The 22,447-nt window shown below is 46.6% G+C and overlaps 1 protein-coding gene across 3 annotated transcripts in view; it reads right to left on the bottom strand.

Annotated features, from left to right (window-relative positions):
• Ccdc149 (coiled-coil domain containing 149) overlaps window positions 1–20,035 on the bottom strand; it is a 72,176-nt gene extending 52,141 nt beyond the window's left edge. The window contains exons 1-2 of one of the 3 annotated variants that reach the window (XM_048363878.1): window positions 19,818–19,930; window positions 5,256–5,343 (exon numbers count right to left, since the gene is read on the bottom strand). Coding sequence is in view for 2 of the 3 variants with exons in the window: in XM_048363877.1 (XP_048219834.1) it covers window positions 19,818–19,886 (69 nt within the window). In the remaining variant the exon portion in view is untranslated. Of the gene's footprint in view, window positions 1–5,255; window positions 5,344–19,817 lie in introns of all 3 variants that reach the window. The other 2 variants (XM_048363877.1, XM_048363879.1) reach the window with 2 other exon arrangements.
• Between the last annotated feature and the right edge of the window lie 2,412 nt (window positions 20,036–22,447).

The following is a 22,447-nucleotide window of genomic DNA, read 5'->3' as shown; positions in this document are numbered from 1 at the left end:
AGTTTTGTGCATTTGCACTTTTTTACTTTAAAAAAAAAAAAGGTAATTGCTTAGCTTTAAAAAAAAAAAGGAGAAAGAAAAGCCATTCTGAGACAGGTTTCGGTTCTGAGAGAGGATGCTTCACCTTGGATGAATTTTATTCCTGGCAATAGTGAGGTTGGAATCCTGTCTTAAAACACTCTAGATTCTAAGATTCAGACATCGTCTTCATGGGGGCAAAATAGTTTCGATACCACAGTCATTCCTCAAGAGTAAAAAGTCCCCAACAAGCAAATATCGGAGAGGAGAGTCTCAAAATCCTCAGCAGCAATGTTCCCACAGAATTATAGAGATTTCACAGGAAATGTGAGTGTGTGTGTGTGTGTGTGTGTGTGTGTGTGTACATACCATTCAACAGAGCTACATTGTCCTTCAGTTCTTTTCCATGATCAGCAGCCTGTACTGTCACTGCTATGAGTATCAGTGGCAGAAAGGAACAAAGTCACCTTTGTCCCTCCAACTTGTCAGATGCAAACCTCAGACTCGCAAACAATGCAGGAAATCTTTGAATTTGAAGGAAAAAAAATGCCAATCACGTGGGGACACTTTGTACAAGTGGGGAGGTGAATACCCTTGAATGACAATCTGTTGGGGTCCAGGAAGAAAGCTATAAGTTAATAGCTTTTCTTGCAAGGTGGGGCTCTGGCAGGGCATAGGACTCATAAGCTGTGAAAGGTGCTAACCAATCTGCTTGTGTCTAGGTCTGCTGTGCCTACACAACCAAGCCCAGAGACCTAAGCGAAGGCCCTGCGGCCCCAGGTCTGCAAAGCAGAGCTCCATTCTAATATATTTTCCTATCTGGCAAGTGACCTGTGTTGACATGGAGCCTGCTTATGATCTTTATCCCAGGTGCTGCGGAAAAAGCAGTGTTTTGTCACAGGCTGCTGCCCCCCAATTTTGCTGTCAGATAGTGATATGGAATAGGCGGTGTGTTTATCATTTCCCTTCAGACTCTCCAAAATCTACATCTGAAGCATTCCCGGGACCAGAGATTTTTGGAGACAGAACCTAACATTTATTTGAAAGTCACTCTTGTGAGCCAGGAGCAGTGGCGCATAGCTGTAATCCCAGCTACTCAGGAGGAGAAGGATCATAGTTTGAGGCTGATTCTGGAGGGGAAAGCAGGAGTCTCTCTCTGAAAACCAAACAAATATAAATGTCCTTCTGTCATAGAAGCTACTGGCTCCTTGTTCAGACTGAGGCCCAACTCTGATTGAGTAAAGCTGGCCCCACCCGCTCTGAGGCCCCTGGGAAAGAGAAATGCAGCATGATAGGCTAAAACACTGTGTGAACTGTTTCTAGAAGCTAAAACCATTATTTTAGGGCATTTATTTATAGCAAACAAACCACTGTCACAGACATTATTTTGTGGTCAACACAATGGCAAGCAGGGGCCCCTGGCTTTCCCCATTTTACCAGCAAAATAGCTGAGATTTCGAGAGGTTAGGTGTCTATATCTTAACTCAAAGTCAGCTCAAGCTAGAAGTTTCCACCACACATTCTAAGTTCTGTTTATTATTCCACCTGCACACCAAATAAATCATTAGCAGTTCAACATGCTTCTTGTCTTGAGTAAAGCCATTATTTTAACAAGACACTACCAGAGGTAAATGTGAAGCTCAGAGGAATGTATGGAAGTCCCACCTCCGGGCCTTTGGGTGGCCATTCCTCTTGTTCTCACTGCTTGGCTTGTTTATTGGCTTCTTTTAAACCTGTGTGTGCTCTCTTTCTTTCTCAGAAACCTTGTTCCTCTCTGATTATCGGTCCCCTTAGCTGGTTTTTACTGTTTTTCATGTATGGCTACTTGACTTTAACTTACCTATTTAATCACTGACTTATTTTCAGCTTCTACTTCTCTATAACAGTAGAGATGATTTTATTCATCACAGATTCCCCAGGGCTGATATACAGCTCATGTGTGCTCACTCTAAGATAGATAGATAGATAGATAGATAGATAGATAGATAGATAGATAGATAGATAGATAGGATAGATAGATAGATAGATAGATATAGATAGATAGTAGATAGATAGATAGATAGGTAGATAGATAGATAGGCCGACAGACAGACAGATGATAGATAATGGATGGATACACACATATATACATACATAGTAATACATATACCATATATATGTATATCAAGCATATGCACATATATAAGGTTAGATGCTATATAACAATGAGATTGTATATGAATTGATTCAATATTCTCTTGCTATGTTTATTTATATATACACAATACACATAGAATGAATGTGTAGTAAGAGTGTATGTACATACATTATGTGCAGCAGATGCACACACACTGCATGAGGCCACCACATTCCATGTTTCTCATTACAGCTTCAGCAGGCCATGTAGCACATGTGAAACCTCCCTGGCCTAGAGACCCTTAAACCCTGTGCCAGAGGAGGCATCACTAACCATCCAGCCAGGACTTCTTGCGCTATAAATGGAGAAACTGACACTCAGAATGGCGTCATGACTTCCCATGGCTAGCTAGCAGGACTCAAAACTAGGTCAGAAAGTAAGGATTCATCTCACTCCGAGTTTCAGACTTTCCTGCTACCAAATGCCTACAAATTTACAACCAGAAAGTATAAAGTACATCCATAAACTTAGAATAGTGACTAGGGATTTTGTAAAAAAAAGAGCAGATAATAACAACTGATGGCAATAATAACAACTGATGGGATCTGCTTGGCAAAGAAGGGCTCAAAATGTGCGAGATCATGCGACCTGGGAAATGGACCCATAGGGCAGGGATACTGGACACACATTTGGGGACAAATGGAGCAGGAATGGGGAAAACAGCTGTAGCCCAGCACGAGGTTCAGCTGCCTGGTAAGACAGTCAGGAGCTGTGACCAGGGTGGGAGGAAAAGCTAGAGAGAAGACTGGACAGATGAAATGGGAATGGACAGGGGCTGAGAGCTCAGATTTCATTCTCCCAGGGGTGAGGAGCCCCACCCCAGGTCTCTGGAACATTATACAGAATCCTCTTGCGAAGAAATCCCATCCTGACTGCCAGCAGGGAATAATAACAGATGCACGGCATAGACAACATTTGCCACCAGCAGCACACTTTGGCCGAGAGAGTGGTGTCTGTTGGGGGCCACCATGAGGCACAGCACAGGACACGCCTGCAAAGAGCACAGGACCTGGCAGCATCTTAACGTGGTCTGTTGCTACATGTCTTCTCATGCCGTATTGTCAGGCAGAAGGCTACCCGGGAATCCAGATGCATGCCTGGATTTAGCGTGGGCCATGGCAGCTGGTGTCAGAAGCCTGTCAGCAGGTCACGTGGCAGCCTGGCCAAACTCCAAAGGACTGAGCTGAGCAGGGCAAACTCAGGACAATGGCCTGCTTTCTAGTCTCTTGGGCAGTACCAAGGGGTCCATGGTTATTCTCCTTAGACCTCTGCTTCTGTCTTCAAAGTACAATTCCACTCATGTAGTTCACATGTAGAGAAGGAACCCTGGAATTTTTTGCTCTTCCCTTTGACCTCAGGAAAGGAGAGATCTGATTTGTTTTTAAGAAAAGGGAAGGAGCAAAAAACCTGGTTGTTTGGATGTCGACTATGTGCCAGGTATTGTTGAGAGCAATAAGAAGATAAGGATTTGATGATAACAATAACCATACAGCAACTGTGCAGTGTGCCTCCCTATGTTCTGAACTGTGTTAAGTGCTCTCCTGGAAACATCACACTTGAATCTGGCGCTTTCCTCCAAATTGACCATGAGAATCGCCCTGCTTTAGAGATGAGGACGCTGAAGTCCAAGGAGGTGAATGGTCCTTCATTACAGAACTAGTAAGCAGCAGAGTCCAACTGTTGTCAACATGAAGATGTCTATGTATTTTCAGGTAATGAGGTTTGAACTTAGGGCTTCTTGCTAGGCAGATGCTCTACTACTTGAACCACACACCTCTTGCCTGCAACTAGGAGTCTTTGGTAGTAAGCAACAGTAACAGATGATTTAAACTCAGGCCTGTACCGGAGGCTATCAGTACTGGTGGTCATAGTAGAAAGAGAGAAAAGTAACTTGGAACACATAGGAATTTTAGACCTTGGAACCACCAGGTCCCATTGCGGAAGAAGCCAGACCGAAGGTTGCTAAGTGAGGTGGGCTGAACTCCTCTTAGTTCAACTTCCTTGTCGCTCTGTCCAGGGGTGCCTCCAACAGACCTAGAGCCTAACATATACCGTCCCTCGCTGGGGCAGAGAACACCTGTCCACTGCCCTTTGCTGTGTCCAAAGCTAATACTCTTCCAGCTACTCTGAGAAAGAGAATGGAATGCTGGGAAATGGGATTGTGTTAAAAAGTTTATCTCACCAACCCCAGAAAGATCTATTTTACTGAGTTCATTTCTCTACCTTTCTAAGGTTTCATGAATAAAGGTTGGAAAAGAAATGGTGGTAATTCTATACTAATCCCTTTCATTTGGATTAACTCTGAACCTCTGATCACACATAGAAACACATGAGTCCTGCAAGGAGAGTTGCAGGAACATTCCTGGGGGAAGGGGATCTCCCAGCTGCAGGTGGGGGCACCTCTCCCAAGTGGAGAAAGGGAAACAGCCACACACCAAATACACCGAGCATTCAATGAAATGGGAATGGAATCAACTCCGTAAAAATATGCCCAGTTCCTGGCATGTATACTAGATATCATGAAATACTTTTATTATCCACTCAAAAATAGATTTCTCTGGAATTGCATTTCAATTACCTTTTTGAAGGAGAACTCATAACTCATGTTAATTCATGCCCTCGTGCAACACACCATGAAGGGAGCCTTGTGCATCTCATCTGAAGAACCCAAACCCACAGATTTTTGCCATGGAGAAGCCTTTTATCTACCTATATTCTGTTATCTGTGGCAAAGCACATCATAATTGCTACAAGGAAGACCGTAATAATTAAATGACTATCTGACATATGATATTACTATCTGACTGGCTTTATGGCCACATAGCGGCTGGTGAGAGAGGGAGGTGGCTGGATGTCAGGGGAGTACCTTGCCTGACAAGTGACCTTCTTGGCCAATGACTAGTGGTCCTCTGCCATCTTGGCTGATGGGATCAAGTCCGCTCTCGTCCGCCACTGGAAAGACATCCCTGTTAACCCAGAAAGGTTTCTCGCATCATGATGAACACACATGGCTGAAGGTCATGTTCAAGATAATTTAGAACCTTCTCAACTACAGACTCACTTGTTTCTTAGAGGCATTTCCTTCCTGGGTGCTGAAGAGGGCTCTTCAATGCCCAGCAATGGGTTGAAGGCTCCTCCCTGCAGTGGTACTGTGGAAAGGCTGTGGATCCTTGAAAAGGTAGGGCCTAGTGGAGGGTATTAAGTGGGGGGGAGGGGAGAATGTCCTTTAAAGGGACCGCTCCTTCCTTTTCCCCTTTCCAGTCCTGACCATGAAGAGAATGGACTTGCTCCAACACACACACACACACACACACACACACACACACACACACACACCATGATATATGCCTCGGCACAGGCCCCAAAGCTATAGGACCAGCCAAACATGGACTGAAACCTCCAAAACTATCAGCCAAGATAATTAATCTCTCTCTTCCTTTCCCTCTCTCTCTCCCTCCCTTCCTTTCTTCTTTCTCCTCCTCCTCCTCCTCCTCTTCTTTTCCTTCCTCTCTTCTTTTTATCTTCCTCTTTTTTTCTTTCTCTTCCTCTTCTTCTTTCTCTTCACCTTTCTCTTCCTCTTCTTTCTCTCCCACTTTCCCCTCCTCTTTCTCTTTCTTTCTCATATACTGGGCCTTGAACACAGGGCCTCACACTTGCTTGGCTTTTTCACTTAAGGTGATGCTCTCCTCCACTTCTACTTCTAGCTCTTTGCTGGTTAATTGGAGCTAGGACCCTCATGGACTTTTCTGCCTGGGCTAGCTGCCAATCACAACCCTCAGATCACAGGTACCCAAGAAGCTAGGATTATAGGGATGATTCACCAACATCCCGGAAACTTTTCTCTTTATCCATCAATGATCTCAGGTGTTGGATGGAAAGTGGACAGGATGCCTGGTCACCTTCCACTCTGCAATTCACCCCTTCCGCCCTAACCCGCCTTCCAATGCAACAAGCAGTCAGCTCTCCAGCTTTCAACAATCAACTTCTTCTATCCAAACTGGCCAACCCCAGAAGCCCAGCTTAATTCTGCCTTGTGACCTCTGCCGGCAGTCACAGTGCCCCTCTTCTGCATACACAGCTGCCTGGTCCAGGCTCAATTTCTCTGAGAACATTAATCAAGTGCAGAGACATTAATCAAGTCCTGCCATTCTTTAACAAAAACTTTCAATATTGTCAATGAAACTTCATCTCACCCCAGGCAGAATGGTCACCATCAAGAAAATAAACAACTACAAATGATAGCAAGACAGGAGTACTGTAGGCAAAGGGACCCTTATACACTGTTGGTGGCGATGTAAGCAATCACTGTGTAAATCACTATGGCAGTGACTCAAAAAATAAAGATAGGCCTACCACACAGTCCTGTGATATCACTCCTGAGCATATAGCCAAAGGAATGTAAGCCAACATACAGGTGACCTACACACCTATGTTTATTTGCAATACCATTTCCAATAGCCCAAAATATGGAATCAACCTAGGTGCCCATCAACTGTAGAACAGAAAAAGGAAATGTGACCTGTATAAACATATACAATTGTGCACCATTCAGCCATAAGGAAAAATAAACCTATGTCATTTGCAGGAAAATGGAAGGAACTATAGAGCTCGTCATGTTAAGAGAATGTTAGATACTATATATTCTCTCATATGCACAATCTAGCCCCCAAAACTGAAGGGTAGGAATGCAAAACAGCTTTTGTTTGTGGGCAGGCAAAATCAGGAAGAGGATGGAAGACAAGTATGAGTTGGGCACTGGTGGCTCACGCCTATAATCCTAACTACTTAGGAGGCTGAGGTCAGAGGCTCTCAGTTCGAAGCCAGCCCAGTCAGGAAAGCCCATGAGACTCTTATTTCCAATGAACTACTCAGAGAAAGCTGGAAGTGGTGCTGTGGCTGAGGTGTTAAAGTGCTAGCCTTGAACACAAAGAGGCTCAGGGACAGTGTTCAGACTCTGAGTTCAAGCCCAGGAGAGGCAAAAATAAAAAGGGTGACTAAGGGGGCAGTGAAGTATAAGTATTTCATACACACCTTTGAAAAGAGAACAGTGAAACTTATTGAAAGTGTTCCAAGATGGGGAAGAGAAGTGAGGGGGAGATGAACAGAATACATTGTATAAATCTATGGAAACATGACAGTGAACCCCCTTGTGTACAAGTATCATTTACTAATAGCTAATAAAAGCATGGGAAGTAAAGTCTTCCACGTTCTACTCAAGCCTGAAAAAGGGGGATCATAGTCTGAGACAGCTCATGGAATAAAATGCAAGACCTTGTATGAGTGCTCAATGTGTATTACAAACATCAATTCACTTTAGTTCTCAATAAGTGGATGGATGGATGGGCACATGGACACTGAAGACTGACTGATTTTAGATGTGTAGACATATTCACATTTCTAGTAATATCCATCCATTACTATTATGCCTAAATAGCATGTTAGCATTATAATCAGGGGAGGAGATCTCAGTTACACAAGCTAGGTGCACGTGGACAGGGTGCCAGCGAGCCCCCAGAGGATTCGCGATGGTGCGTGTATTTTGGATTCTGCCATCTTCTGGGTACATGGACCCCTCCCCCATTGGCATCTGTAAATGTTCAGGACTGCCCCTGGGAAATCCACGGATACCTAACCTCTGCAGAAGTGAATCTGGGTATACACTATGGGAAATGCCACCTGAGCCAGCTCCACCCTGCTGGGCATTTAGCTGGCATCCTCTTGAAGCAATACCAGCCACCCCAGTAATTCCTTCCCTTCATGTATTCCAGACTTTTCTGTCCTTCTCTATACTCATCCTCCCACATGCAGCAGAGCCCTTTGGGCAATCTGTGTTCGCCTCTGTAACTTCCCGATGACATTCCAGCATTTTCAAGCAGGCTGCTTAATGATTCTAATGCCATTCTCTAAGATGACTTTTTTTAAAAAAAAAAATTTTTATGATCTATCCCTACCTCAGACTCACCATCCCATTTCCCCCTCTCCAGTATTACTTCGACAGGCAAACTTTGATTATTTGAATGCCCCAGGGGATGTGCTGAAATTTAACTTAAGTGAGATTGCAGGTAATTGGAAGAGTTTATAATGTGAACTGCAGTAGCTGGGGGAAATGTGAGATTCACTGCCTCTCTTGGTTAACTGAAGTTGTGAATAACAAAGTCTTGCCTGAGAATCTGTCTCAATTCTCCCTTATGTCAACTTCCTCCTTTGCCCAACCACCTCGGCCTCCACCTGCTCTCGCAAGTGTGTGGCTGATCCTCTCAGACCTGTGTAAGAACGAGGAGGGATGCCAGAAAGGAAGATTAGCTCTCCTTCTGCCAGCCAGAAATGGATCAGGAACCCCCTTTTCCTTTGCTAAAGACGGCATATATTTTTAAAAATCACTGCTTGCTTAGAGAAGTTGCTCTGGCCCGAGTATTACAGCCCTTGCCTTGGGCTGAGATACTGACGGTAGAGCATATAACTCTGGTTGGCTCCACACCTCGCATGTTCACCAAGCTGCATTCAAACCACCCATGCAGCCAGGTACCCATGGCTCATAACCCCAGCTGCTCAGGAGGCTGAGATCTGAGGATCCCAGTTCGAAGCCAGCCAGGAAGACAAATCTAAAAGACTCTTAACCTCCAATTTGCCAGCAAAAAGCCAGAAGTGGAGGTGCAGCTCAAGGGGCTAAGCATTAACCCCTTGAGTAAAAAAGCTAAAGGATAGCACCTAAGTCCTGAGTTCAAGTCCCAGTACTGGCACACATGCACGCACGCACACACACACACACACACACACACACACACACACACACATTGCCTATCACACAACAGAGGCCCTTTATTCCCATCCAGGCTGCTGTAGAGGTGGGACCTGCTGGCTATAGTGACAGCCTGCTGCTATACTGGCTCTCACGTATTCCATCTCTACACTGTAACATCTAAAAGTCATGTGTGGATGGAGGGATAGAGTCACTGGTCCACCCTCCTTGTGGGCTGAACAATAGCTCCACTGAGCTGCACAGGGAATTTCCTATGGGCTTGACAGGAGTCAAAAGGCAGCAGGTGTTCAATACATTTTGTTCAGATTAAATCCACAAGTGGTTAAAACTGCTATGATTTGTCTTTCTCTGATATGGAAAAAAAAAAGGGTGAACAGACCCCTAAGGGTGCTGATGCATACCTGTAATCCTGGCACTTAGGGCCCTTGAGGCAGGAAGATTATGAGTTCAAGACCAGCCTTGGCTATGTAATGAGACCTATCACACACACACACACACACAAAAAAAAAATCCCTTACAACACCTACTGCCTAGGATCCTCAGCACCCCTCTGCAGATCTGCAAGATCTATCAACAACACAGGTAGAGGACCTGGTACCAGGCTCCTGCTATAGAGGCTCTATGTGCAGAGCTGGCCCTGGAACCCAGGATGTCAAGGGAGCCATATGGGTTTTGCAGCCACCACCTGGCCCAGGAGACCATGAGACCCCCTCCTGTCCTGTGTTTAGCTTTCCTCACCTGTAAATGATAATATAAATAACCGATGACCACAGATAATTCAAGCACTTCCTATCCATCAATCATTAATCCCTGTCACCATCCCTAAAAGGAGACACTATGACCCTCTTTTTACAAAGGAAGATAATAAAGCTCTAAGATCTTTTTAAAAAATGAAATGAAAACAATAACAAAAATGTGGCCACTTCTAAGAGGCTATGATGAGATTTGAACTCAGTCCTGCCACAAATATCCGATCTCACCTACAGGTGAGTTGGAAGGATTCCTGTAAAACTGTGCCCCTAAAAGAGCTACTCTGATTCTAACAGCACCAATTTTACCATCACAGAAGAACCAGTATCTGTGCCCCCTGAAAGAAAGAAATCAGCTCCATTCACAAGTATGTCAGTAGATCAGGCCTTTCTGAAAAATACCATCCATCTCCTGGGATGAGAAGTCCCAGAGAAGACCAGAGGACCAGAGATGGAGACTCCATCAGATTGAGCATGTGTGGGAACAGCAAGTGCCAACCTCTGATACTTGTATCAGGTGCACAGCAAGGAGGTGTTCCAGCCCCATCTGTCCCACACGACAGGCATTCACAGACTTGAGATCCTGAAATCAGCCACGCAAATCCATCACCACCTTAATTATGCACACAAGTGCAGCTCTTAGCCCCAGCTGCCAAGCTTTTAACCAATCACGAACATTACTATCATGCTCTCTGGATGGGAACCTCAGAGACATTGCTAAAGGGCCACTTGAGCCCGGAATTTCTGCCTACAGGATGAAAGTGTTCCTTGCCGAAGCCTAAGGCTGGAAGCTGACTTTTCACTCTCCTTTATAGTCTCTCCATATTTCTCTGAGCACTGCTAATTTGCTCCTGGCTTCATCTTTATCATGCTCACTTTCTTTCCACCTCTCCAGATACCACTAATTAGTGACAGCTTTTCCTCAAGAAGAAATGTCAGTTCAGAACCAAGGTACAACAAGAAGCCAGGTAGACTCATTCTGGGACATGGGGAGGTCATTCAAACCACTGAAGTTTTCAGAGGACCAACTCAATTGCAATCAATAAGGCGGGGACTCCATCCAGGCCCATCTCTGTAGCCACTGTGGTAACCAAAGGCTGTAATGAGTGGCTTGAGTCAATCATGACTTCTTGGCTACAAATCACCAATAGGCCACAAGACAATGCTGAATACAATTTCATGTGACTTCCTAGACGATCCATGTGTCCACCACTACATCACCTCTATCATCACCACTAATTGAGAAAGTGTTTATACAACAGTAAGTGGGTTTCTGGGTCTACTCTTCTGCATAGGCATCCACATGATGTAACATTACACAAGAGCATCGTCACTGATGCAGCTCATGTGAGTATTGCTCTCTGTAAAGACATTCAATGTATGTGCGATCGCCAAAATAATAACAGCAGAATGGATTATCAAATATAGGGCTTTCGCTGACCGTTCACAAAGATGCTCTTTTTAACCAAATGTTTTCCCACCCACAGCTTTTGCCTGAATAATAAATACATCAGATGTAATCATTCCAGTGTGGAAGAGCAGAGGAAGGAAAATTTGAGTTATACTAAATTCTATATGAATCCTGGAGAACGAGATTGTCATGTTGGGTTCCTATGTCAGGCTCTGTTCCTCTGAAGCCACAGCATGAAACCTCATGACTCCAGAATTGCTGTTTCCTTGGTAGCCACAACTCCATCCCGTGATAAAGGAGCTCACTAGCTTTGCAGGAACTCTTGTGCAGACAGAGGGACAGCTCCTTCCTCTCCCCCCAGGCTGCAGGCAAGTGCTTACTGATCTGTGCTTTGGGCTACATCAAGAACAGAAGAGGAGGTGGTCATGGATTATGCTAAAAGGTATGTGTGTTCTCAGCTCATCTGAAAAGTCTAGAAAAGGCTGCAGCTGGGGAAGAAGTGGACAACTCACCTGATGAGGTCAGCATGGTAAGGAAGAAACCAGAAAGCATATATAATCAGTTTGACTGATTCAGCCAATTTGAGAGAGGAGCAAAAAGACAGTAAACACATGGGTGCTGGTGGCTCCTGCCTGAAATCCTAGCTACTCAGGAGGCTGAGGTCTGGAGAATCAATACCATTCTAGGCCAAAAAAAAAGTTCAAGGTCTAGTACTGGCACATACACACACACATGCGCGCACATGCACACACAAGCCAAGACAGACAGACAGACAGACAGATGGAGAGGCAGACAGGCAGACAGACAGACAGACTAGAAGGATGGGTCAATACAGGTAATGAGGAGCCACTTAAGATTTCTGAGTAAAAGACCCTTCTGAGAAGTATTTGTTCATTTGTTTGTTTGTAAGCTGGTTTAACTGGCAATTTGTATAGAACACAGACTAGCTGTAAGAAGATCTGATATTGTGAACAAAATTAGCATATGTGTTACAACAAAATAGCTGAAGAGAGTGGAAATATGGATTAAATGAGGGGAAATGAAAATGGGAAAACTTGAAAATAGAAATCAACCACAGGTTTGTGTGTTAGTCAGACTTTCGCTACCATGACAAAATGCCTGATATGAACCATTTCACAGCTGGAGAGGTTTATGTCGGCTCGTGCTTTCAGAAGTCTTAGTCCATGGTCAGCTAGGTCCATTGCTTTTAGGCTGGTGGTGAGGCAAGACATGGTATGGCGGAAGGGTAGGGAGACAGAAAGTTGTTCACTTCGTAGAGGCCAGGATGCAAAGAAGAGGAAAGGTCTAGAGAACAGATACTATGCTCCCAAATTGTTTCCATCATCTCCCAATAACAGCATCAAATTATGAGCCCAGCCTTGCGCTAACCCCCTGATGAGATTGGAGTTCCCGTGATCCAATCACCACTTTATGATTATTTCAGCAGCTAGAGCCTGGCCTTCAGTGCATGAGTCCTTTAGAGGATACTTCCTATCCAAACCACCACAGTCTGTGTTTCCCGAGAACCAGAGTCAACTACCTCTGGCACCATTTTACCCAAGGTGCCAGAATGAGGAGGAGACTCTCACCTAAGCAAAGATCTCCACTGTGAGGCATTCAAAGCCGCAGATCACTTTTCTTGGTGCAAAACCAGATAGTAAGTAAGGAATGTCATTCACTCTGGTCATTTTCATTCAAGGAGTAGCCAAAGTCCTCTTCTAATCTCTCAGCCAATGTATTTTATTCAGTGTGAAAACTCACTAAGTTCATTTTTTCTCAACCTAATAAGAGTAGAAATCGTCAAATTTAGAAGCACATATGCGAATTTCCCTACACAGGAGAGAACATGAATCCCATTAGTTAAAAATAGCAGTGTGCTCACTTTCCCCCACATGCTAATTTTAATAAACTTACTCTGAAATTAGCCTGCTACAATGAAGATAGCTGCTCATCAGAAATGCTCCCAGCGAGAACTAAGCTTGCCTCGCAAGAGTCAAAGTGCTCCCGGCAACTCTGAATAGCATAGAGTTCTAAACAAAACAGGCCCTCTTCTCAAAGGTATGTTACCCTTCCTGTCATGCTACTATCATCAGTCTCCAGCCACTCACCAAGGGCCATCTTGAATTCACTCTATTCTATTCTAACTTGGCTGGCTATGGAGTCCTGTGGGCTCTTCCATTAAGACGTTTCCCACAGCCACCCCTATGCCTTTCCTCTATGCCTGCTGGTGTTGTATTCACTTTCAAATTTCCATGAGTTCATCTACTCTGCACTTAACTGAGTCCCTACTACCCAAGGCACCGCACTAAGGGCTAAGGCTATCCATTAGCAACATTGGGTCTCTACTTGCAACAGTGTAAGATCTTCTGGATTTAGTGGAAAGATAGAAAAACCACAAACACATAAAGTTGTGACTTCTGGCCAAGGAGAAATTGAGAAGATTGATGGTGGCAAAAAAGGTGAGATTACAGGTAGCTCATCCTAACTGAAGAACACTTCAGTTTTCAAAAGTGGCTACCATTTTCTATTCCCTCCAGCAATGGAGAAGCCCTTTCTGGGAACTCGTTTGTTTGCTGATCTTCTTATAGGCATGTTGTGGTTCTATGGTCCAGTTCACATTTCGCTGACTGATGGTGTTGAGCATCTGCCAGGAAGCTGAGGTGCCATCCAAATCTCTTCTTCAGTGCAGCATCTATTTACACCTGGCCCATTTTTTTTTTTTTGCCAGTCCTGGGGCTTGGACTCAGGGCCTGAGCACTGTCCCTGGCTTCTTTTTGCTCAAGGCTAGCACTCTACCTCTTGAGCTACAGTGCGATTTCTGGCTTTTTCTGTTTATGTGGTGCTAAGGAATCAAACCCAGGGCTTCATGCATGATAGGCAAGCACTCTACTACTAGGCCATATTCCCAGCCCCACCTGACCCATTTTAATAATTAGATTACTTTCTATTGTTGAGTTATAAGGGTTCTTTACATAGTCCGGATACAAGGTAAGTATTCTACACATATTCTTTCCCAGACAATGGCTCCTCTTTTCATTTTTTAACAGATTCTATCATAGGCAAGTGATTTTTGATTTTGACAATATTCCCTTGATGGTCCCATATATCTTCTTACTTCTTACCCTCCCAACTCTAACTTAATCATGCACAGGTAAAGATCACATTTTCTCATCTCCCTGACAGCTGGGGGTGACCATATGACTATGCTCAGACGAAGGAGATGTGAACAGAAGTGATAGTTACATATCTCCAGTCATCCTGGGAAAGAATAGCTGTGGCTCTGGACTCTCTCTTTCCCCTTCCCTATGGCCAGGACACAAAGGTGACAGCAAGCCAGGCTAACCAGACAGATGAGGACCATACCAGAGGCACGAGGGGGCAGCATGGGCAGAACCTTGGATCCTGAAAAGACTCCTGGAGCAGGACACGCTCCCACACAGACCACCAACCACCACATCACAGGACAGACACACCCACATTTATCATAGTTAAACCATGACACCTCAGGAGCAGCTTTCTTAGACTTCACACTCACAAACACACTCATCTGCCAGGCATGATGTAGATGCCCACAATCCTGGCTAATCGGGAGACAGAGGAAGAAGGATCACAATCTGAGGCTGGCCCAGGCAAAAGTGCGAGACCTTATCCAAAAAGCAAACTCAAAACCAAAGGCCAGGAAGTGGGACCCAAGCAACAGAGCACTGGCCTAACAAGGGCAAAGCCCTAAATTCAATCCTGAGTCGAGCAAAGTTAAACAAACGTCGTCTTTCTTAGGAGGAAACGATCCTCAATTGCATGGTTCCAGGAGGCACTGGGTGATGAATCTATGCAGACAAGCATCCGATTGTTTCCCCGAGTTTCCTAGGGACCCAGAATGACCCAGCAGCACACCAGCCCTGAAGTAACTCAAAACTAAAGCATGGATCAGTCTTTCCACCACTTTAGGGAAGAGCAAAGTACTTCCTGTCCAGAGCAAGGAAGAGTAACGTATCAGTCCATTCTCCAATCACCAAACATCAGAAGGTTGGGGAAGTAGAGGGAATGAGGGAGGACACAACAGTGACTGAGAATGACAAGGAACCACACGGTGGTTTGAAATGATGAAAATACCCCAGACTCAATAGGCAGCCTCCTCTGGACCCCTGCCCATGACCCAGTCCATAAGTGCCAAGATGAAAATACAAGTTCAAGGGATGGGAGCGCCATGACCAGAATGCAGGTTAATTCCACCGCTCCTACCATGGGGACTTCGAATCCCATCAGAACCAAGGTTTTAGACCAAAAGAGAGAAGATATCATTCTACATTCACCAGAGCTTGTGTCATCAGTTTTGTGTTCCTGTCCTAGCATCAATTCACCTGGCAGAAGTTCTGCTCAGCATGAACAGCCGTGCTTTGTCTAAGCCTCTGAGAGAGCGCTTGTGAACTGGGTACTTCAATTGTTCTGCATAAAGGTGAGGAAACACAGAAGCTTCTCAGTGAAGCGATTGCCTCGCCACTCATCCCCCTCTTCTGGAAAACAGCCCTCAGTTGTATTTGGTGATCTGCCCACCCTTGCTCTCTAAGGAGCCCAGGCAGAGCTCAGATCAGTCCCAGGCCTAAGATAATGAGGTCACTGCCATTTCTTGCAGGACAGGTGAATGTTCTAAAGGGCTTTGAGTACAGTGCCCTTGGGGTTTTATGGAATCTGTTAAGACAGGATTTTTGTCTTTCCCTCTGGACTTGAAAGAATGGAAGACTGAGATGTGGCAGGAATCAAGCAGACTCCATGACGGAGGAAATCTGTCCTTTATTTCTTTGTCAATTACTAGGGTTTGACTTGAGAGCTCCACATTTGCTATAGGACATGCTGAGGCTTGGGCTGCATCATCGCATATGTTCTGATTTGTTTTTGAGACAGAGCTCCATGCTTTTGCCTGTGGCCAGACTCTAGACTGCTACCTGAGTAGCTGGGATTATAGGTATACACCACCATTTCTAGTCCAAAAAAAAAAATCAACCAATCTGGCTGTGCTCAAAGATCCCTCTAATCTTAGAATTATGATCCTAACTAGAGTTAACTATACTACATTGTCACATACTGAATGACTTAAAGCCACCCAAACAAATCTTCTCATAGGCCCCAAAAGTTTGAAGTCCAAAATCAAGGTTCCAGGGACTCCTGCTCTATGACAGAGCTCTAGAGCTAAATGTATCCTGGCCTCTCCCTGCTGTAGGGGGCTGCTGGCAGTCTTTGGGGTTTCTGACTTGCCAGCCGATCACTCCAACTTGCCATACCTTGGCCATCCTCCTTCAGTTTCACCTAACGTGTGTGCTCACATTTCCCTCTTCCTACGATGACACTCACTGGGTGACAGCCCACTCAACAGGACCTCATCCTGACTCAATCACATCTGCAAAGATAAGGCTCTGTTCACTAGTGGCAGGGGAAGCTTTGAACACGTCTTCAGGGAGCACAGTTCAGTCCACCTCTGTGTATAAACAAAGCCCCTCTGATCTTAGCTGTTCTTCATTGGCTTTTTGGTCATTTGTACCAAACCAGGGTAGAGCCATGACTTGCTGCCAAATCTCTTAATAGCCTCCAACTTGCCAGGGGCCAGTGGATCACCCTGTCATCCTAGCTAGTGAGGAGGCTGAAAATCCATGACACTCTTATCTCCAATTTAACCACCAGAAAACCGGAAGTGAAACTGTGGCTCAAAGTGGTAGAGCACTAGCCTTGAGCAAAAGAGCTCAGGGACAGCACCCACTCACCCAGTCAAAGTCAACAACTAAGACCTAAAACTGAGTTTCTACCTTAACCCAACACAGGCCAGAACTCCATGCCTGCTCCACCTGTCACTACCAGTGCCTTGACACTGGGGCCAAGGCCCAGGATTCACTGCTTTCCATTTGCCTTTTGTCACTGCATAGGGCATGCTCAAGTTAAATGAGGTGGAGTATTCTCTAATTAACCAAAAAGTCACATTGTGTGATCGAGGTAGGCATAGTCAGTCATAGGGTGGTAGGCTAAGATAGGACTATTTTTTATCATACACACACACACACACACACACACACACACACACACACACACACACAGTCATGCTGCATGGGAGATTTCTCCAGTTTGGAAAGCAACAATCAGAGCACCTGTCCCTCTCCATACACTGAACATCTAGAAAGAGCACCAGCCATGCCTCATTCACCGGCATGGGTCTGTCTACTTCGGGGCCTACGAAAAGTCTATCATTTTAGCTTGAACTACAAATGTGAAAATAAACTTGACCATGGCAGGCTCATCTTAATGAAAACTGTATCCTAGAAGCCAGCAGAGGAAGCAAACAGACTAAAAGCTCAAGGCTCCAAGTCCTGAGGACCCCGGGTTGGAGGTAGAAACTGGAAACCGCAGAAGTAGACGCCAGACATCCCTGATCAGATGTGTGATGAACCCTTCTCCAGTTCCCTCTATTGGATCCCCAAATCACTGAGTAACACCACCAGCCACTGACTACTCTCTTCCTTGAATCCTATTTGGCTGGCCACCAGACCTGGTACTTAAAACTGGATTATGGAACCTGCCACCTAAACAGACGGTCAGGTGATTCTCCTGGTCAGCTGTGCTTGTGATCAGAAGCTATAGAACCACACTATCTGCCTTTTCCAGCAGTAGGGGACATATGAAGAGCCTGTGGCCACTGTAGCTAACTGCCACAAAGTAGGAGCTTCAAACAATAGAAATGGATTCTCCCACAGTTATGGAAGGCAAAGTCCAAAATGAAGGCCTCAGCAGGGTGGATTTCTTCTGGAGACTCCGAGTGAGAATCTGTTTCAGGCCTCTTCCAGCTTCTCATGTTCTGAGACTGACATTCCTTGGCTCGTGGCTGCATCACTCCAACCTCGGCCTCCATCTTCTCTGTCTTCCCATCGCCTTCTGCCTGCACCTCAAATCTCCCTCCTTTCTCTTAGAAAGGCGCCTGGCCATTCAGTAGTACCCAGCAAGTTTCTCAGCCTTCCTGAGTCACAGTTCTCTTGTCTGTATGAGACCATGTCAGTGAGAGTTATCTGTATTGGCTATGTCGATATCAGAATGAGATTCAAGACAACTAAGGCAAGTGCATAGCTGCTTTATGTTAACATGAAGGATGCACTGAAGAAATCATCGGAAGGCAGAGAGCAAGCTGAATTCCCTGTCCCATCCCCCGCCCCTGACAGTGTGTCATCCAAAGTCCAGGTCTTTAGGGAATGTTTGTGGAAAGCACATTCCTCTACATTAGAGAAACTCAATTGGCATGGGAAGGGCACCTCTTGAAAAGCTCATTTCACAATTCGTGGACTGATTTGAGAAGCATTTATTGATCACCTACTGCTGCCAGCTCAGAGTGCAGGCAGTGGGAATGGACAGCTAAAACGAAACAGAAAAACTACAGCCTAGCAAGGACTGTGGTCAGTCAAAGCAGAGGTGGCCCCTACCCAGAGGCAACCTTAAGGAACATGCTATATAATTTAGCACCCAGCTACATAGCATCCCGTACAAGTTCTCACTGTTCATTGTATGACTCTTTCCCTAGACTATACTATTATGTCTCATGAGTTTTGGGGGCTAAGAGGGGCTGTCTGTCTTGCTGACCACACAATTGCCAGAACCTAATAAAAATGTGTCTGACTCCACAAAAGGGCATCCGATGCCTACTTGTTGAAATGGTGAATATTCTGTTGCTAATTCTCAGTGAATGGATCCAACATCCTTACCTACTAAGTATAATTCTTGATGGGTCTAGACGCAAGGTCTCCGGGGGATCTGTCCCTTGACACATTAAGCTGGACAGCTGGAACAGATGGAGCTGGGCTTGTTAAACAATGCGTCCTGAGCCATATGTTAGGGAAGTTATCAACTGCTAGGCCAAAAGTAAATAAAGTAAACTAGAAGCTCCAACTGGCTTTCTCACCCAGAAGCCACTGCTCTGCACACAATAGCCAGGTTTTGGGAGGGGGGGGGTGTTAAATGGTAAGGACAGGGAGGGGGGTTGGGCTTACCTGGCTGGGAGGGGGAGGGGGACTCCTCTCTAGAAAAGTCACCCACCACCTCTCCGGAGTCAACAGAGTCAAGGTAGATAGGGGGAGGAATGGCTTAGGAGTCGAGAGGGACCCCTGTGGTATCGAACGACAAAAGCTTGAGCCCCAAGTGTGTGTTTGCACAATCCAAATCGCTTCCTCGCCTGTCCCACTTCCTGGACGCCGAGGTGCACCGGCTTGCACGCGGCGCAGCAGGTGCGCAAGGCACGCACGGTGTGCGGTGTCCGGCGTGTTGAGGGAGTGGACCGCTCCCCCACCACCCCTACAGGTACTCGCGCGGGGCACAGGCGTTCACAAAGGCCGGGACCCCCTACCCACCCCCAGGCCACACCTTTTTCAGCCTCCAGGCGTCCAATCGCTGGCCTCCACCACTGCGGGGAGCCCGCGGCAGGTGGGGCTCGCCTCCCTCCGCTTCCCGGATCCTCTCCGGCCTCGGGGAGAGGCCCCTCCCCAAAGGCTGGCACCAGCGGCTGCGGGGGACCGGGCGTCCCCACGGCCCCCGCCCGTGCGGGAGGGACGGCGCACGGGGCCGGAGGTGGGGGGAGGTGGGCGCAGACTCCGCGCGCCGCGCCCACCCGAGCGCCGCGCCCGCCCTGCGCCCCCCCCCGAGCCCCGCACGCCCGCGAGGCCCGCGCCCCGGCCTCACCTCGCTCACCAGCCCCTGCCAGTCGCTCTCGGTGCGATCGCCGTCCATGGCCTCCTCCTCTTCCTCCATGCGCAGGCCGGCGGCTCGGACGCCTGGCTCTCCGCCTCCTCCTCCGCCTCCGTCTCCGTCTCCCGCCCCGCGCAACCCGGGAGGCCCGGCGCCGCCGCTCCGCCGCCGCCGCCCGCGGCCGCCCGCGCGGCGGCCTCCACGTCAGCCTCCGCGGAGGAAGGGGAGGAGGAGCCGCGGGCCGCCGGGCCGGGCCGGGCCACCGCCCCGGCCGCGTCCCCGGGACCTCCGGCCCCCCGACACCCGCCCCCCGCCCCAGCCTAAAATTACCACCCCTGGACGAGGGCAGACCTTAGCGGACCCCCCAAAAAAAACCGATCCCCAACTCCAGCCGCCGCCAGCCCATCCCACCACTCCCCAGCTAGCGCCTCGCCGGGCTTTAGAACAGGCCTGGCGCAGGACAGCAAAGCCTTGTCCAACACAGGAATGAATGAATTACTCCATACACAACGCTCTTTTTAACGCTACTAACATTTGCATATTTGTATGTGTGTCGTATGTAAAAAAGCGAATACAAGCTTTGGGTTACTACTGAATTCTGAATAGGGAAAAAATTAAAAACCTCTCTTGTGCTTGCAACTAGTCCTAATAGGAAAGATGGAGAGAGATTACAGAGAGAAGCGAGTCTCACCCGAGCGGTATGAGTTGAGGTAATGCACCTGTGACACCTGATACCTTGATCACCACCCAGAGGGAACCTTCCAGAGTTCCCCAAACACCATCTTTGCAGAGGAACTGGACGGTGGAGAAGTCATAACCCCACTTTGTAATGTGCAAGCAACACAGCCCCCTGGATCACTCTCATGAAATGGATGTAAATTGTCCTCATCTAGCAGATGAGAGAACCCAGGCCTGAGAAACAACAGAAGCTTTAACGAGGCCCATGGAGCCCCAGCATCTTGGAAACCTGAAAAGGGAAGTTGTCATGCCAGAGAGTTGGGAATACTGAACCAGAGTTCTTGGCCTTTGTGTTGTTCTGCTTGGTCGTTTGCAAGGTGGCAGCCCTTCCTTGTCACTGCCATTACCTCTAACTTTGACTCCCGGCTCGAAGCTATGTGACTTGCTTTGACCAAAGCCATGTTTGTATATTGTACTTCTTGATTTGCAAAAGAAAAACAGCTTTTGTTAGGGTCAGACACATAAGAATGTGTCTTTCTGCTCCTAGAAAGCTGTCATTATCACCATCACAGAAACAAGCTCAGATATAACTTTCTGGACAAGGCAGGACTTCCAGCCAACTGCCAACCAACCAGCTAGATGCATGAGAGAGGCCACACCCCAGCTAAGCCAGAAGGTACATGTCTGAGGCCAGCTGTGACCACAGAACTGCCCAGCTGAGCCTTGCCCTAGTTGCTTACCTACAGGATCATGTACTAAATAACTGATTCCTTAAGCCAATGAGTTGGAGGATGGTTTTGTGCTGCATCAACAGGTCATTGGTAACTCTGTTGAAAAGCCTGGATGGCCTGTCTCTCCCTAGCAGGCTTGAAGAGCAATGGTGCCTAACATCAGAATTTATTAGGGTCCTCAGCCAAATGTCTATGATAGACTCTAGCAGGAAGGTGTTCTGAGAAGGAGCTCATCTACTAGTCAGCACATTGATTTCATGTCTACTATATGCAACACCTGTCCTTGTCTTGAATTCTGTGGCCTGTGGTCCCAATCCTGGAGGGTTTGTAAGCTCATAAGAAAAGGCTGGCAGGTAGCTGAATCTTCTGGCCTTCTCACCTAATTCATTCTCTTTTCAATGGAGAGCGTGGAAAGGAGGTCAGTGAGGGTTAACTTAGTGACAAGCCCTTGCTCCTAACAGCCTGTCTCTTTCCAAAAAAGCAATGTATTGTCTGCCAATAGATTGCCCTGTGGCAAGCCATCTGCTTACTTTCTGACCTGTCGGAGAAATAGACCATAGGGGAAAGTGGGCAGCACTTGGCCCATCTGCCTCACTCTCTGCTGGCCTTCAGGTAAGAAAGCCCTTCTGGTTACCTGGTTTAGCTGAGTCTTTCAGTGCTCAACGAGACACCGTGAACTCTTCAATCAATCTGTCGGTGACTCCAATTCCTCTACTTGCCTTCCTTCCCCGAAAGAAGTCAGACAGTTATTCAGGTGTTCAAAAGTGAAATCAGGAAGGAAAATAACAGGTGGCAGGCCTCTATCTCAACCCCAGCACATGGAGAATCTGTGCACATGGTTGAACCTCCATCTTGGATGCCTGAGTTTTCCCTGAGAGCTTTCTGGCCTCAAGTGCCAGTTTCTACCTACCCAGCTGGTAAGCTGTAATGAACTCACAGACCAAGGCAATGTTCTTCTTCCTTAAATCTCTGTTCATTTTTGCGGTCTGACATTGAGTAGTAATAATAATAACAACAATAATAATAGTAATAAATCCAGTTTTAGCTTTTAGGCACCTATACCAGAAGGACTCTAGACATCTCACTAGCAGCAACCCTAGCTGAAAAAAGTAAAGCAAACTAATTACACTGTGGTTAACTGTTTCTAGGTGTTTTTTTTTTAAGTGAAAACAATTCACCAACTATCTTGAGCTCTCACGAAAATATGTCCTGCCC

Source organism: Perognathus longimembris, chromosome 16, assembly GCF_023159225.1.
Source record: "Perognathus longimembris pacificus isolate PPM17 chromosome 16, ASM2315922v1, whole genome shotgun sequence".
NCBI classification, from domain to species: Eukaryota; Metazoa; Chordata; class Mammalia; order Rodentia; family Heteromyidae; genus Perognathus; species Perognathus longimembris.
The sequence above is the reverse complement of the archived record's forward strand: the minus strand, read 5'-3'. Positions and strand labels throughout refer to the sequence as shown.